General features: G+C 42.7%; 1 protein-coding gene across 1 annotated transcript in view; it reads left to right on the top strand.

The window, feature by feature from the left end:
- The window catches only part of VWC2L (von Willebrand factor C domain containing 2 like), a 142,223-nt gene extending 124,786 nt beyond the window's left edge, over nucleotides 1-17,437 (top strand). Inside the window, exon 4 of the mRNA XM_075284956.1 lies at nucleotides 16,795-17,437. Within this exon, the coding sequence (XP_075141057.1) occupies nucleotides 16,795-16,943 (149 nt within the window). The 3' untranslated portion in view covers nucleotides 16,944-17,437. The remainder of the gene's footprint in view (nucleotides 1-16,794) is intronic.
- The last annotated feature ends 198 nt before the right edge of the window (nucleotides 17,438-17,635 follow it).

The raw sequence follows: 17,635 nt of genomic DNA, 5'->3' as shown, positions 1-17,635 counted from the left end.
GTTCCGACGCCTGGAACCTACACAGATCAGCTGTTACAGCAGCCTCCGGGTTGGGTGGATGATGCACGTAGCACTGCTACAAGTAATAGGAACCGTCCAGAAGCCCTGTCCAATGCATACCAGTGGTACCGGTGAACTGCACCACTGCTCCTATTACTTGTATATGTTCCCCATTTGCTAGAGCAGATTGTGCAGGGTCCTGATATCGGACCCCGGCAGATCACATATTGATAACCTCTCATGTGTATAGGTCATCAGTATAAACATTGGTTTTTCAGCTGGAAAACCCCTTTAAAGACTAGTACACTGGTTGGATTTATAGGAGACACATTAAAGGGTGTTTGTCAAGTCCAAAATGGACAAGTGGTCAAGACCTTCCAATACAATAATTGTGCCATGTAGGGACAGAAGCATGCCTCTGCGGCCACAAGCTGAGGGCATGGGCAGGCATTCTATATGGGCATACAAGACACTAAACCATTGGCTCATAATAGTTTATTATCACACACGTTCTTGATAAGTTCCCTTTAATACTACCGTATGCGCAATAACTTTGTTGTTCGGAGCTGTAATACCCTTCGCATAGTCTATGGGGCCATATGCTACCTCTGTTAGCCTGATTTCACATAGTACAGTATATATCATGTCCATCATATTCTGTATTGTCAAGATAAATCTACATATATCTATGTCATCAAAAATGGGAGTTCCCAAAGCAAAATGTTATCATTTACACGGATAAACACTGACCAAAACCCTGCCTGAATATACATTAAGACTGTGAAAGAAGGAGATCTTGATATGACTGCCTTATAGATCGTACTTGCTCCCGAAAACTAAACTTAACCCTTGCATAAAATCACCATGACAACCATGCTTGCCAATAGTTAATGCTTATTTACATCCCATACATGAGCTGGATCCATCCATAGTAGTCTTAGTATTTATCCTTCCATGATGGATTATTAACATTGTTACCTGCATGTATTCTTAGACTGCCTTTACGCCTACCTGTAATTCTAGGTTTATAAGGTAATACATGTAAACATTATAGTAAGTCTAGAGTCACGCGAATGTTGTGCAAATCACCCGGGAAACATGGACATTTTCACGGATTGTATCGAGAGATCCGTGAAAACTGACAATAATTAGAGATGAGCAAACAGTAAAATGTTCGAGGTTCGATATTCGTTTCGAGTAGCCCCTCAATATTCGACTACTCGAATCGAATATCAAACCCTATTATAGTCTATGGGGGGAAAATTCTCGTTTCAGGGGTAGGCAATGTTCGATCAAATTATACTTACCAAGTCCACGAGTGAGGGTCGGGCTGGAACCTCCGAGCAGTCTTCTCCGTGCAGCGTCCCTGCGGCATCTTCCGGCTCTGAATTCACTCTGCCAGGCATCGGGCCTGGGCAGAGCCGACTGCGCATGCCCACACTACAAGCGGACATGCGCAGTCGGCTCTGCCCAGGCCCGATGCCTGGCAGAGTGAATGAAGAGCCGGAAGACGCCGCGGGGAAGCTGCACGGAGAAGACTTCTAAAGGTAGGAGAAGAACCAGCGTTGATTGGCCGACTGTATAGCATTCGGCCAATCAATGCTGGTTCTGCATCGAACTTTTACATTCAAATAGTGAGTGGTACTCGATCGAGTACGAGTATTTCGAATACTGTAGTATTCGATCGAATACCTACTCAATCGAATACTACTCACTCATCTCTAACAATAATAAGACCTGTGCTAAAAAAAAACGGTCAACTGAATAATACGGCCACACGGCAGTTTTTTTTACCATAGTGTGAATGTATTCTAATAGTAATATTTGTGCAATATGACAGGTGCCCCTTAAACGTTGCAGATACCTTGGGCAAAGATGGATTCTTCCATAAAAAGTGAAGCAGGAGAGCTTGCTCTATGAAGTATTGCCAAGGCTATAAACCTATATAAAAGTCCTGCAAGCATATCATGCTAGAACGATCCTCGCACTAGTACATTGAGCAAGGTTCAGACCAATGTAACAAATTCATTTTTTACAGTTTAAGTTAATAGAGAAAAATTCCTTGAAGAATTTGTTAACCGCAACATCATGTGATATGTTAAATAAAACATACGTTATATATCTAGACACAAAAGAGATACGTGACTGGAGCCTAAAGCGCAGGACCGGGCGCCGATCTGAATCACGGCGACGGGGTTTAAATATTTTATTGTTTTCTAACGTACCGGTTTAATATAATTCAGTAAATATTTGATATCAGTCAGTTCCCGGTTTTCGCTGCAACTTGGAATCAATGGCCGTTACCAACAAGAGGTTATTTATCAGACCTGCAGGACAATAAACTGCGGCAAGAAGCCAGGAAACTGGTGCTTTAACCTTATTACTTGAAGGAGTTCCCTTATTCTCTCAGGTATTGCTCACTGGCCAGCTGTCTTAGAGACGGAGTCGGAAGACAGAATGAGGAGTTTAGTGTGCAGGAGGAGGCCAATAAATCTGTGACTGTTAAGGGCTCCTGCATTTTTTTTCACTGCTTTTCTCATTGCCTGCCTGGGAGATGCGAATAACCCAATCTAGATATAAAGTGTTTACAGGGCAGCACAGAGAGACCATTCCGCCATCGATTGTGACCCCCTCCCTGGAGGCTTCTTGATGTGATTCGAGCAGCTTTTATAGCCGGCTCCCCATTTATCCCATAGAGATGCTGTGTCTTGTGTTGTATACTCTGCGTGCAAAGACTCTGGGAGAACAAAGGGAAAATAAAATATGTGGATGGCTTTCTCCGGTAGACCTACTAGGTGATAAATATTTGTATAACAAAGCATGTCTGATATTTTTCTGCATTGTCCTTTATAGAAGAATAATTGCAAAAGTGATGCATTGCCAGAGCTAACAACGTTTTGCTACTTTAGCCTTTATACAACAGCTCGGGAGGTAATGGAATAATCATTATACAGGCAGAAGAACAAAGACCAAAGCCATAGAAGAACCAATATGTCAGAATATAAGAGGGCGTAATAGTAAAAATAACATCAAACAGCGGTACAACCTATACGCATTACATTTATAAGATTAAAGAGGACCGGTCACCTCTCCTGACATGGCCGTCTTAGTAAATAACCTCTGCATTGTGTTGTTCCTCCATTATTCCTCTGAGAAACGTATCTATAACTTGACTGGGTGTTACCATTCCCCTTGTCCAACAGATGTGTCCCTATATAGTTTTCCTCCAGAGTAGGGTTGAGCGATCGGGATCGGAAAAGATCAGATCCCGATCGGTGATCGAGCAAATTTCAAGATCGAGATCAGCTGGAAAATGATCGGAAATCAGATTTTGTAATCTCAAGTCACAGTGAATTTTCCCATAGAGAAGCATTGACTAAGGTTGAGCAATCGGGATCGGAAAAGATCAGATCCCGATCGGTGATCAAGCAAATTTCATGATTGGGATCGGCTGGAAAATGATCGTAAATCGGATTTTAAAATCGATCCTGAAATCTCAAGATCGGCTCAACCCTACTCCTGAGTGACAAGGGAAATTTTTTCCAAGTTTCAATTTACTTCCATATTTCAAGGAGGAACGGCACAGTGCAGGTGCTAAGAATTAATATTACATTTGGAATATGAGCATTTAAGGACCGACCAGAAAGATTTTATAAAAGTGCGGAAATTAAAAGATAATCCACTCCTTTAATATCTCAGGGACACATTGCAGGGACGGATTTGAAGAAGGGGCATTTGTGTCATTAATAAATTTTGCAATATACTTTATTAACACATTTTAGCCGCTTTCTGGTGAAATCCTGCAATATCTTTCTGATATTTCTCTATTGAGAGCTGAATTCTGTACATGGATTTCACTATGTATAATGCAGGAAGGTTGAGGCTTGGAGTGGGTTACTTCAAACCTCAGTAATCTACACAGACCAGTCATATTAATGTGACCACCGCCTACTTTTGACGCCAACATTAAATAACCAATCGCAGAAGGCACATGTCATCAGCCATCTGGGTGCACTCATCATTGTGGAAGGCAGGATGGATCAACACAGGTATGCATCTATCCTTGCGGACCATGTTCACCCCTACATGCGAATTGTTTTCCCTCAGGATGATGGCATCTACCAGCAGGACAATGCGACGTGTCATAAAGCTTGCAGTGTACGTGCGTGGATCAAGGAGCACCAGGATGGATTTACCATACTCCCTTGGCCAGCAAATTCCCCGGACTTGAACTCAATCGAGAATCTGTGGAACCACCTCGATTGAGGTGTTCGCACTATGGATGCTCAACTGCGTAACCTAGCGCAGCTGGCCACGGCACTGGATTTGGCATGGCGTAACATCCCAATGATCATCATCACAACATCCCCTCTCTTCCTGCACGTCTCGCAGCGGTCCGCCCTGGTTATTCTGGATTTTGACAGGTGGTCACATTAATGTGACTGGACTGTGTATGACACAGTCGATTCCAAGGACACGGATCTATCTGTATTATTTCCATGTGTATTATTATCAGCTTTGGAAACAGATGCAGTTGTATAGGCATATGCAAATCTTGGTGAGATCCCTGGAAATAATAAAAAGTAGAACTTTGATTTTGGAGTCTTCTAGGCTTCATATTGCCGAGATATAACCCATCCCAGTCTTAGCTTTCCTGCATTATATAACACCCAACTCAGGGGTGAATCTAGCCTCTCTGCTGCTAACCTTTCTATATTTATTTGTGCAATGATAACCCCATAATAAGGATATGCCTCCCCATCCCCATTGGCTGATCAAAAAAAATGCCCTTATTTGGCCCCCACATAACACCTACTTTTTATGGTCCCCACATGATATACAACCCTCTTTTTTTGTCCCAATGCATAATACATGACCCCCTTTTTCTTACCCTCCACAAAGTATATGACCCCCATTTTTCTGGACCACCACACAGTAAAAGACCCCTTTTTTTTAGCTCACCACACAGTATATGACCCAATTTTCTTTGTCCCCTCAGTATATGACCCCGCTTATTGTCCCCACAGTATATGACCCCTTTTTATGACCCTAAATCAGTATATGATCCCCTTTTTTACCCCCACAAAGCATATGACCCCACTTTTTATGGCCCTCCACAGTATATGACCCCCTTTCTTGTCCTCCACACAACTACTGTTTTCTAGTCCCCATTTTTAAATATTAGGCTGCTACAAATTATTTTGTGCAATAGGTAGTGGATGATCATTTTTACTCCCTCCGCAGTCATCATCAGAGTGCGCTGTACCCTATGCTGAAGAACGCCATGACGCTCGACTTAACATAGTAGTGTTCTTCAGCGTTGTGACATAAGTGTAACACCATCTAGAGGAGGCAGCGGAGGGCAGACTGGACAGGAGTGTAGAAGGAGGAGTAAAAATTATTGACCGTTATCTAATGTAATAACACAACTACCAATTTAAAAAATTCCACCCCCCAGTTTGTTCCATAAGGCGCCACCTGAGAGCATTGTCTTAGGTCGCCTCATGGAAGAACCCTCAAAATGAAAAGTTAAAAAGTTTAGTTATGCAGTTCATTTTGGCATTGACTTGACAACTGATAAAGACAAGGTGCCAACACCATAAGCTTATTTAGACCCCATAATGTCTTCATGACTAGAGATGAGCGAGTAGTAGTCAATCGAGTAGGTATTCGATCAAATGCTACGGTATTCGAAATATTCCTACTCGATCGAATACTACTAGCTACTTGCAGTAAATACTCGATTCAGAACCAGCGTTGATTGGCCGAATGCTATACAGTGTATAGCATTCGGCAAATCAACACTGGTTCTGCAGCAGGCTCGTCCTTGCTAGTCGGGAGAGCTGGCAGCTTGCTGTTATGAGGGAGCTGACTTTTTCACATAGGAATGAATTGACCAGCGTTGATTTGCCAGTGCACAGAATTCGGACAAACAACTCTGGTTCTGCCGGAGGCTCGTCTGTGAGGAGGCGGAGTCTAAGATCGGACACAGCAGTCTCCATTGTGGTCCGATCTTAGACTCCGCCTTCTCACAGAAGAGCCTCCGGCAGAACCAGCGTTGATTGGCCGAATGCTGTACACTGGCCAATCAACGCTGGTCAATTCATTCCTATGAGAAAAAGTAAGCTCCCTCGTAACAGCAAGCTGCCAGCTCTCCTGACTAGCAAGGACGAGCCTGCTGCAGAACCAGCATTGATTTGCCGCAGGCTCGTCTTTGCTAGTCAGGAGAGCTGTCAGCTTGTGGTTACGAGGGAGCTGACTTTTTATCAGCACAACTGCAAGCGCTGTGCAGTTAAAGCGCACGGACCCCATAGACTATATTGGGGTTCCGTGCACTTTAATTGCACAGCGCTCCTCCTAAACACTCTCCTCCTGCTACTCGTGGACTTGGTGACTCTCCTTTAGTCAAATAGTGGTTTCCCCTGAAACGAGCATTTTTTCCCATAGACTATCATGGGATTTGATATTTGATCGAGTAGTCGAATATTGAGGCTCTACTTGAAACCAGTATCGAATGTCGAATATTTCACTGTTCGCTCATCTCTATTCATGACGATATACGCTCCAGACTAAAGAATTAAAGGGTCCACAAATACAACTTCTCCCTTATCTATGGAATAAGTAATAAATTGTAGAACAGTGAGTGTCTGACTACAGGTAACCCCGCATCCTAGGCAAGACTGGGGGTCCAATGTACTTCAATCTGAAAGCTGCAGCAGAGACACTGATTTACAGTCATTCCATTCATCTCTATGGAAGTGCCACAGATAGCACTGTACTTTATTTAATTTATTTATGTAGATTGTGAGCCCCATACAGGGATCACAATGTACATTTTTATTTTTCATTTAAGTATGTCTTTGCATGGATTTCCTCCTATTCTACAAACACAGGGAGAACATACAAACTCCTTGCAGATGTTGCTCCTGGCGAGATTCAAACCCGGGACTCAAGCGCTGCAAAGCTACAGTGCTAACCACTCAGCCACCGTATTGCCCCCCACTGTACTTTATTCTCTTCGCAATCCCATTAGGAATTAATAAAATGGCTCCATTCAGATAAGGATATAAGGGATCATGTGATCAATGATGGTCTGACTGCGGATAGGGAATAAGCTGTATTTGTGAGCAAGCCCCTTCCATGGCTGTGAACAGAGGTATCTTTTAGACAGGAAAATACAATGTCCGTGTGATCACCTGTATGTACGTGTCCGGCATAATACAGACAATGTGTCCGCATAGTGATATACTTAGGGTAAGTTAACACATGGTTTTTTGGACCGCAACCTGAGGTGGAGGCCTCCTCAGGTTCCAGTCCAAAATACGGTAGCTGTGACCGAATGCCAGTGCAATGCACCGGCATCCAGTTGCGCACTCAGCTCCAGATTAGGCCCAAATGAATGGGCCTAGTCAGGAGGGAGTGTCTTCAGGCAGATGTCGCGAGGCGAATCCACCTGAAAGAATGAACATCTCGCTCTCACTTGATTTCAATGGGAGCCAAAAAACTGTGTGAACTTACCCTTTAAAGGCCAAACATGGGCTATGCTTTAAGACTAGACACTATTCAGTGTAAGAAATACACAAAAGACATCCAATAAGGGACAAATATTTTTTTTCACGCCGCTGAACTTTAGTGAAACTCTCTCCGACAGAGTTTAGACTTGAAGGTTAGAAGGAGGAGGTTGACCGCAGAGTAATATTAATACATTTTAATAATGAGAGATAAGAATTTGTCCTCAATATTGCCGGTATAGATATAATTTCCAACCATTAATGTTGCTGTGTGTGTGTGGTCCTGATATCTCTATTCACAATACACAAGAGCCCTCAAAGTTATTTAAACCAGCCCCCGTCCATAGGCCGCACAGAATTGCTTCTCCTTCAATCTGATTAGGTCACATTTTAGCTTCTCCTTCATTAATCTCTGTTCCAGCTCTAAGGTCTTTTTTCCAAGATGTGAAAAAATGCTGTGAGAGTCAATTAGAAAATCATGCAATTATAGGAACAGTAACCCTTAAAGAGTCTATTAAGCGAGACTTAAATTGCTGCAGAGCAATGTGATATCTGCATGAATACTAAACGGACTCATTTATGGCCATTCCTATTATCAGAGTCCAAATTAATTTATAACGGTGCCACGTGTTCACACGCGCAGAATCCTGCAGATCACATCCAGGCTGAGGGGATCACATGCCCATCAGGGAAAATGAAAAGAGTTGGAATTGAATGAACATTTTACACATTATACTCTACCGCTCAATATATAAAGTAGTAAGAGACAGAGCAGGAAGTTCAGAACTCAACTGGGACTTGTGAATTGCACCTGGGGTTCTGTATATAAGAGGAAGGTGGGGGTGGACATTTGCCTCAATATACGTTCGGTGAGATCTTTAGCTCATCTTTTTCTGAATGATGATTCATATGTTTGCATGCCGGTTTATGATCACTCTATACCTATTGTAATGGCATTCAGAACTCCTTGCACTGACTTCCATGTGTTGGGCTTCATTCAAAGCAGCCAACTTAAAGGGATTCTACCATTAAAACCTCTTTTTTTTGTGGATAAGATGTTGGAATAGCCTTTAGAAAGGCTATTCGTCTCTTACCTTTAGATGTGATCGCCGCCGCGCCGTTCCTTAGAAATACCGATTTTTACTGGTATGCAAATTAGTTCTCTGGCAGCGATGGGGGCGGGCCCCAGCACTGAAAATGCGATGGGGCGTCCCCACTGCTGCTCAAGAACACGATCGTGCGACACCTCAATCTTTGGCTGGATCCTCCCCTTCTCTGTCGTCTTCCTCCTGCGTCACCTCTGACGCCTGCGCAGTTGGCTCTGCCAGTGAGACACTAGTAGAGCCGACTGCGCATGCTGGCCATTTTTGGGAGGCCGCTCTTACTCTTGTAGTTCAATGCAGGAGCGGCCTCCCAAAAATGGCCGCCAGCCAGCATTCGCACTCGGCTCTGCTGGTGTCCCACTGGCAGAGCCAACTGCGCAGGCGCCGGAGGTGACGCAGGAGGAAGACGACAGAGAAGGGGAGGATCCAGCCGAAGATAGAGGCATCGCAGGATCGTGTTCTCGAGCTGCAGTGGGGACTCTCCCATCGCATTTTCAGCACTGGGGCCCGCCCCTATTGCTGCCAGAGAACTAATTTGCATACCGGTAAAAACCGGTATTTCTAAGGAACAATGTGGCGGAGATCACATCTAAAGGTAAGAGATGAATAGCCTTTCTAAAGGCTATTCCGACGTCTTATCCACAAAAAAAAAGAGGTTTTAATAGTAGAATCCCTTTAAGCTGAAGGAGCTGCAGTATAAAGCATGGAGAAATAAAGACACAATCTGAGCCTCTCAAGTTGCCTGAAATCCACCTCCTATATCATCCAATTCATAAGCTAAACTGTATTCATGGATCATAGCACAGTCAAGTAGCCAACACTGAAGGGAATTAATGGCAAGTAAACATTCCCAAGGGTATAAATGTAAAGTTGAGCTAACAATTGGAGATCTATGATATACTGATACATTGTTGTTTTGGGGTCCCTGGGGCAGATATATAATATTTGGAAGCTAATCTATTTTACAAGGGCCCAAGAAGGTGATCTGTGGTGAGCTATTGACCCATCTATATGCACATATGCCATGTGCTGTTTCTTCAGTTCCATCATTGAAGATGCCCAATATTATTCAACCCTCAAAGTACTAGAACCTCAATTAACCTAATTTAAATGATCTGTTAGTATCTGTTTGTACCCCTTAGAAAATAGATAATAATAGAAACTAGGATGCTAGTGTGAACTGAGCATAAGCTGTAAACAGCACTGGACATTGCACCTACAGCATACTGCATTTCAATCAGTGGCGTAACTATCGCCATAGCAGTAGAGGCCGCTGCCACAGGAGCCGGGACATTGAGGGCCTGGTGACAGCCGCTACCGCTGCTATCATTATACTCGGGGGTCTTTTCGGACCCCCAAGTATAATGATTGGCGGATCAGGAGAGGTAAGAAACATAACAAACACTGTTACTTACCTCTCCACGATCCTGGCCAGGCCTGCTTCCTTGTTGTCTGACGTCTCTGACGTCACATGAACCCATGTGATGTCCGACGTCATTGCAGAAGGACGGCAGCGGAGGCCGACAACGTAGGAGCCAGGGGACAGGTAAGAAACAGTTTTTTTATGTTTTATTCCCCCGGGTCTCCGATTATTATACTCTGGGGTCTGAAAAGACCCCAGAGTATAATAATTGTTTATAGGTGTCCACTATGGGCTATAATACTGTGTGCAGGAGCCACTATGGTGGATAATACTGTGTGCAGGGGCCACTATGGGGGATAATACTGTGTGCAGGGGCCACTATGGGGGATAATACTGTGTGCAGGGGCCACTATGGGGTATAATACTGTGTGCAGGGGACACTATGGGGGATAATACTGTGTACAGGGGACACTATTGGGGATGATACTGTGTGCAGGGGCCACTATGGGGGATAATACTTTGTGCAGGGGCCACTATTGGGGATAATACTGTTTGCAGGGGCCACTATGGGGCATAATACTGTTTGCAGGGGCCACTATGGGGGATAATGGAACGCGCAGGAATGCGTAGGAGGGAACGGTTGAGGTCTTCAGCATCGGTGTCAGTCGGGGGGGGGGGCATGTCAAAAGTTTGCCATGGGGCCCCGCCATTCCCAGTTACGCCACTGATTTCAATAAATATAGGTATAAAATTCTGAGCAAACTGACATCCCACCTCTGACACCCAAAAAGCATACATTGGAGACCGAGACACCATTTGTTCCCGATTCCCTTCCTATCACCTCCCTAACCTCTCCCTTTCAGAAAACATGCCTGTTCAGATGAGCCAAGCATACAGGTGGATATGAGGATTGAGAGAAAAAGCTGTTGGATATAGCTAAAGAATCCGGTCAGCTTTATTGTATTATCATCTTTGGGTACAAATGTAACAACTATCATCATTTCAAATGTTTATTCTGGGACTGAATTGATACGATGTATCTTCTGTTCTGTCTAGAAAAAAAACCTACATAAAAAGATAAGAAGTTGGAAAAGAATATATAATTATAAAGACTGACCACTTTCACTTTTTCTTTTCCGCATCGTTTTTCCAGCACAAATTACAACATGACAGTCTCCTAACGTGTAATTTTTCAGAGTTATTTTTTCTTAAGATTCATATACCTTTCAATTTTAAGACGTTTCAACACTGACATACTGAAATCTACCTATATTACCATTTGACAAATGTAACAAGTGAAGATATGCAAATTCTTTGCAGAAAGCCGACGTGCTGCCATTCATCAGGCAAGCTTGGGAAGAGAATGATACATTATATAGTGTGTAGAGCAGACAGCCAATACCAGTGTGTCTGCATCGGATCCCTAACAGAATAACTAGGAGGCAAGTTAGTGTTCCCACATGTTCGCGTGGCCACCCCCTCTACCGGCATACAGCAGAATACTCACATAATGATTTATTACTTCTATTATCCATTCACAGCAGTCATAGACTGTGCACCATTTGGTAGTTAATAATGTTTCACAAGTACTTTTGTCTGTGAAACTCATTATTATGGGAAAGCAAGGAGAGTAGTAAAGCCTCACAATGCTAATATCTTTGCATTAACTTTGTGAGCTTAAAAGCAACTGAATTTGTTATATTTGAAGGAGTTTGATGTGTTATAAAGGTATGTCTGCAAAGAGACAGTCACATTTGTTAAAGCGGATTTCATACTGATGATGGGAGGATGGGAATGGTAGTGGCGGATGACATGCCACCAGCTAGGCCAGGGATAGGGAACCTTTGGCTCTCCAGCTGCTGTGAAACTACAATTCCCAACATGCTCCATTCACTTCCATGGGAGTTCCAAGAACATGCATGCTGGGAGTTGTAGTTTTGCAACAACTGGAGAGCCGTACGTTCCCTACCCCTGCGCTAGGCTGAGCACTCAACCATTCCTCCCAAATATGATTCTAAGCCAGACACCGCCAAAGTAGTTAAAGGGATTGTGCAGAATTAGAAAACTTGGTTGCTTGTTTCTTCTCAAGAAGTCACCGTCGCATGGCAATGCTACAGCTTAGGGACTGGATGTGTGACCAATGGATATGATGTCACTTCCTGAGAAGAAGCAAACATCCATGTTTTCTAGTCCTGCACAACCCCTTTAGATGCAGGTTAGTGATATACAGCACCTGGAAACCAAGGAAGATTTTAATTCCCATATGGCATAATACGACTATGTACTGGGCAAATTTAATACTCAAAAATTTCCAGAATTATGGTATAATTTGTTATTAATATGAGTGTTATACAAACAGTCTAAAGAAGCTCCAGAATGGTCATCCTGTACAATCCACTAAGATAAATCTGGTGAAGTTTCATGCTGTCTAGTCCAAGTATACTCTAGGCAACTTGTGGCACGCATGCCAAGAGCGGCACGCATAGCATATCTTGCTGGCACAGCAGCCAGCATGGACCTGCATATATTAAGAGAAGAGGGAGAGTCCTGCAGTGCTCTGCTACACCAATGATATAGGACGCTCCCTCCTCTCTTGCTAGAGAGTGGTTTGGAAAGCCCAGGAGGCGGATGGAGCTCACACTGAGGACCCTGCCTGTTAGGGCTAGTTCACACGGGAACATGGAGGAGGATTTTGACAGCGGAATCCATGTCATAATCCTCCTCCATACAATGTTAGACTATGTAGACTGCTAGCTTTTTTTTTTCTGCTAGCAGATTTTTCTGCTAGCAGAGAAAAAGAAGCGATATGACCACCTTTCTTCAGGCGTTTTCCGTGAATGGGAAGCGCAAAACGCGCGTTTTTTTCTGCACGATTTTTTGCAAAAAATCGCGACGCATTTTTTGCAGCCCGTTCTCTTTAAGGATAGGAAAACCGGCTAGAACCTTTTGGAAGCGATTTTTACAAAAAAAAAAAACGCTCCATAAAAAGCAGGGCAAGGTCCAAATTAACGCTTCCTAATTAGGAAGCGTTTTTTTTCCGGTGCCAAAATAAGCCACACGTAATCTACGTGTGAACTAAGCCTTACAGTGAGGAGCTCCATCAAAGAAGATCAGAGCTCCATATAGCAAACTGATAGTAAAAAAAACACCAGGTACCTGCTGGTATTACTGTTCCTAGTAATGTCAGATATTTAGGGTTAATAATATAGTTTTAGGTAACTCCATGAGCCTCATGTTAATAGCAGTTAACCCCATCATGTCCCTCACATTAATCCTTGTATGCCTAACATAAGGGTTACTAATATGTGAGACATATGGAGGTGATAATAAAGGACCTTGATGAAGATACTTAATTATTACCTCCATATGTCTCACATATCAGTAACCCTTATGTGAGGCACACAGGGGTTAATGTGAGACTTGTGGACATGATGGGGTTAACTGCTATTACTATGAGGTACATGGAGTTACTAAACTGGAATGCACATGACTGTACATTTTATCTGAAATTGTGGATAAAATTATGTAGTATTAGATTTCAAAGGGCCCAGACACACAGCCATCGGTTTTTCGGCTGTGTATCTGGGCCAAATTGAAGAGTTGCAAATTATGGGGCAGGTCCTATATCAGTCTGCATGTGTGGCCCTGTCAATTCATTTTTAATGTATAAATCAGTGAAAACCACATTGGTGCCATTTGTGTGCAGGAAGCCTAAGGGTGCATGCACACTGAGTAACGCCGGGCGTGTATGAGAGCCGTACACGCCGGCATTACGGCAGACTGCCGAACACTTCCCATTCACTTCAATGGGAGCGCTCGTAACAGCGGCGTTTACGAGCGCTCCCATTGAAGTGAATGGGAAGTGTTCGGCAGCCCTGCTGTAACGCCGGCGTGTACGGCTCTCATACACGCCCGGCGTTACGTAGTGTGCATGCACCCTAAGATTGAAGCCCCACGTTGCACTTTTGTTGCAGGTTTTGCTGCGTTTTTTTGAGCCAAAGCCAAGAATAGCTACTAAAGGAAAGGGAGATATCGTTGAAGCTTCTTATATATCTTCCTCCTGCTCAATCCACTTCTGGATATGGCTCAGGATAATGTAGCAAAATCTGGAGCAACAAAAAAGCTGCGTTTCTGCAATGTAGGGCCTCAGCCTTAGGCAGAAAAGCTACTTTTTTTGCTGCAGATTTTGCTGCAGTTTTTTGAGCCAAACCTAGGAGTGGCTACAAAAGGAATGGGAAATATATAAAAAATACTTATACTTCTGCCTTTTGCTCAATTCACTCCTGGCTAAAGCCCCACATTACGGAAATGCAGCTTATTTTGTTGCAGATTTTGTTGCGTTTTTTTGAGCCAAAGTCAAGAATGACTACAAATTAAATGGGAAATATATAGGAAGTTCTTATACTTCTACATTTTGCTCAATCCACTTCTGGCATTGGCTCAAATAAACGCAACAAAATCTGCAACAACAAAAGCTGCATTTCCGCAACGTGGGGCCTTAGCCTTAGGGTGTATTTTTTCAGGTGGTGACACACCATGTACCCAAATGCGGCTATAGCCAAATCTAGTCCCCGGGCACCAGTGATGTCACTTTGAGGTAAGTGTGACACCCATTAATTCCTGGCTGTGGTCTTGCTGTTACTGCATCGCCAGGAATTAATGATGTCACATCCTACTCATTCTGCCCCCAGTCACATACATGTATCAGTAATTGCGGGTTACACGTGTGCTTACATCACTTCTATTGGAAAAGTACAGGTATATCAAATCAAATAGCGGTAGACGCATGTGACTGGGGGCACAGTATGACAGCACCCCTATGTTGCTGTTTACGCTCTATGACTTTGGAGAAGGTGTCATCAACCTTACAATTATTGTGCCGCTCTACGAGGATCTCATCTTTGATTTTTTTAATTTAAGTCGACCCGCCGAACAAAAAGGTTGCCTACCCCGCTCTAGACTCTTTTGATGTCCAGTCAGATTCCACTTTTTGCAGATTATGGGGAAAATAAGGAGAGGATGTCACATTTTAGATGGTTCTCTGTAATTTCGTCACTTTTTCCATTCGCTGAGCTTGCCAGTAAATTCTATTGAACCGTGGTGTCTATAGGGATTGGACTGTCAAAGCTTAAACATGCGCTGCAAACAAGTAGCATACTGAGGAGCTGAAATTATTCATGCCGATATTATATCCAACCTGATCTTGATAACTTGGTGCCTGCTTATGATCTAAGGATTAATTATTAATGTTACATTTAGGAGCCACTATTGCTTTAAACCATAGCAACCAATGATACTTGTATGGCCCTTATAGTTCCCAAGGGACTGAATGAAGAAATGTGGTCCATTATTGGTTTCTGGAGGTCAGTGCCAACTATTTAGCTATATACTGTACACAGTAAGATTATCAACACGTAGTAAATCCCAAAAAAGTTACGAAGCAGTTTATGTAATAGATACAGGGAATTATCTAATAGGTATACCATGCCTTGTAATTGGATTGCTTTCATTTTGCTTTGGCAATATACCATGCCCTCCTGTCTACGTCTACCTCCGTCAATGAAATTAGACCATTTCTAGACTCAATAACTACCCAGTCTTGTTTCCTTCCAGACTTAAGGCTGAGGCCCCACGTTGCGGAAAAGCAGCTTTTTTTGTTGCAGATTTTGCTGTGGTTTTTTGAGCCAAAGCCAGGAGTGGATTGAGTAGAAGGGAAAAGTATAAGAACTTTCTTTATATTTTCCATTCCTTTTGTAGCCATTGTTGGCTTTGGCTCCAAAAACTGCAGGTAAACCTGCCATTTTCAGCAGGATCAGCTGTCTAATGAGTATGAGGGTCACCTGATGGGAATTTGTTAATTTCACGGTCCTTTGTTCCCATCAGAGATAGTTCATTGCTAGACATCAGTAAATCTGACCCCTTTATATGGCAGCTGAACAAATGTGATACAATTTTATAGGGTTTAGATTCCTTTACATGCCTATTTTACTGAAATACACTTTCATTTTAGGATAAAAATTATTTTTGTCATTGGGTTTTAATAAATATTTCCAACCCTTTGTCTTCTGCAGCCTTCATGTAGTCTCATACATTACATGCTCCTCAGGCCCACCTAGTGGGAAATCCATCACGTAAGTTCTCTGAAGGCTCAGTCAGTGGATCTTCTTTCTTTCTTCCCATAAAAGTTGACTCTCCTTTTGGATTAAGGTTATTTTAGTTGGTTTGGTTCTAAAAATATCAGCCCTGGAAATTGGATTTGTGTACAATAGAGAAAGAGAAAGGGACTACCATACCATCAATGCTTGTATGATGATTACCAGGCTGAAGGAAACTGAGCAGTCTACAATTCTTGGTATGAGAATAGACACAGGCTGCAGAAAACAATTAAAATGTTTCAATAAAAATTCATTACGATGACTTTTAACTTGCATTTTGGTCAAATAAAAGTACCCAAAATGAATCTATAACCTCAAAGTGTATTGCCACCTTAACTATGGTGGTCATGGACAATGATAAGAGGGGCCTGGGAAAGAATAGAATAGGGAGGTTTCAACTGTGAAGCCGGGGCTATGTTTGTTGTAGGATGAATATTAGGGTTAGGGGATGGAACACAAAAATGGAAAAAAAGATAGAAAAAGGAGTAATGTGAAGTTGAGGTTTCTAAAATTGGTAAAGAAGAGCTTGGCATTAATAGAGTTAGAATATTCTGAATAATGTGCCATGTAGGTCAGTCGTAATATTTGTGGTCAGTTCATTGTATTCAGATGTATTGGACCAACTGATCCAATTTTAATTGTGACGTTTCTTCCATTTTCAGGACCTAACTGCTTTGCAGGCACCACCATAATCCCAGCAGGGATTGAAGTCAAAGTGGATGATTGTAACATTTGTCACTGCCACAACGGGGACTGGTGGAAACCAGCACAGTGTTCAAAAAGAGAGTGCCACGGAAAGCAAACCCTATAGACATGCTGTGCCTATACCAGATATGTGAGGGACTGCCTCTACATCCAAGCCCAAGGACTAGATAAACTCTTAAGACTCCAAACACATTGGACAAGAGCAGTACAAAGTGCACAGGCACAAACCTGAATACTCCTTACGTAAAGGTGTTACATTGTGCTGGATCCAGCTGGACTATGTACACAGCGACAAACTTCACATACTGAGCTCCGCATCGCATAACGTCCTCTTCTGGGGGGCGGCTTCAATTTTTTGACAAGGTTTAACCAAACAGAACGCTGAGACTTTCTAGTGTGACACTGTGAGGAAACGTTGGTTCCATTTCATCAACTCCCAACCAGTTCACCTGACAATCTTTTCTTTCTTTCTGGTCTCCTGTTATTTTCGGCCATATTTTGTTGAATTATTTGTAAGGCCTAAAATGAAATTCACAAAAACTAGACAAGTCCATAGCCAGAGTCAAGTCTGATTCTAAACAAAGAAATTCAGTGCCAAAATAGGATGAAAATGCAAAAAAAATTATAAAAAATATATATGGTATGGCGCCCAATTACAGTCAATGGTAAGCACGGAGTGGAAGCTATTTAGGACATTGAGATATAGAATATATCTTAATATTTTTGACATCATAAGGTGGAAGTATTTTTGAATACATGAACCATTATGTTATCATAGATTATATTTGTATTAGACAA

The sequence above is a fragment of the Leptodactylus fuscus genome, chromosome 8 (assembly GCF_031893055.1).
Source record: "Leptodactylus fuscus isolate aLepFus1 chromosome 8, aLepFus1.hap2, whole genome shotgun sequence".
NCBI lineage: Eukaryota > Metazoa > Chordata > Amphibia > Anura > Leptodactylidae > Leptodactylus > Leptodactylus fuscus.
This window is presented reverse-complemented; position numbering and strand designations above follow the sequence as displayed.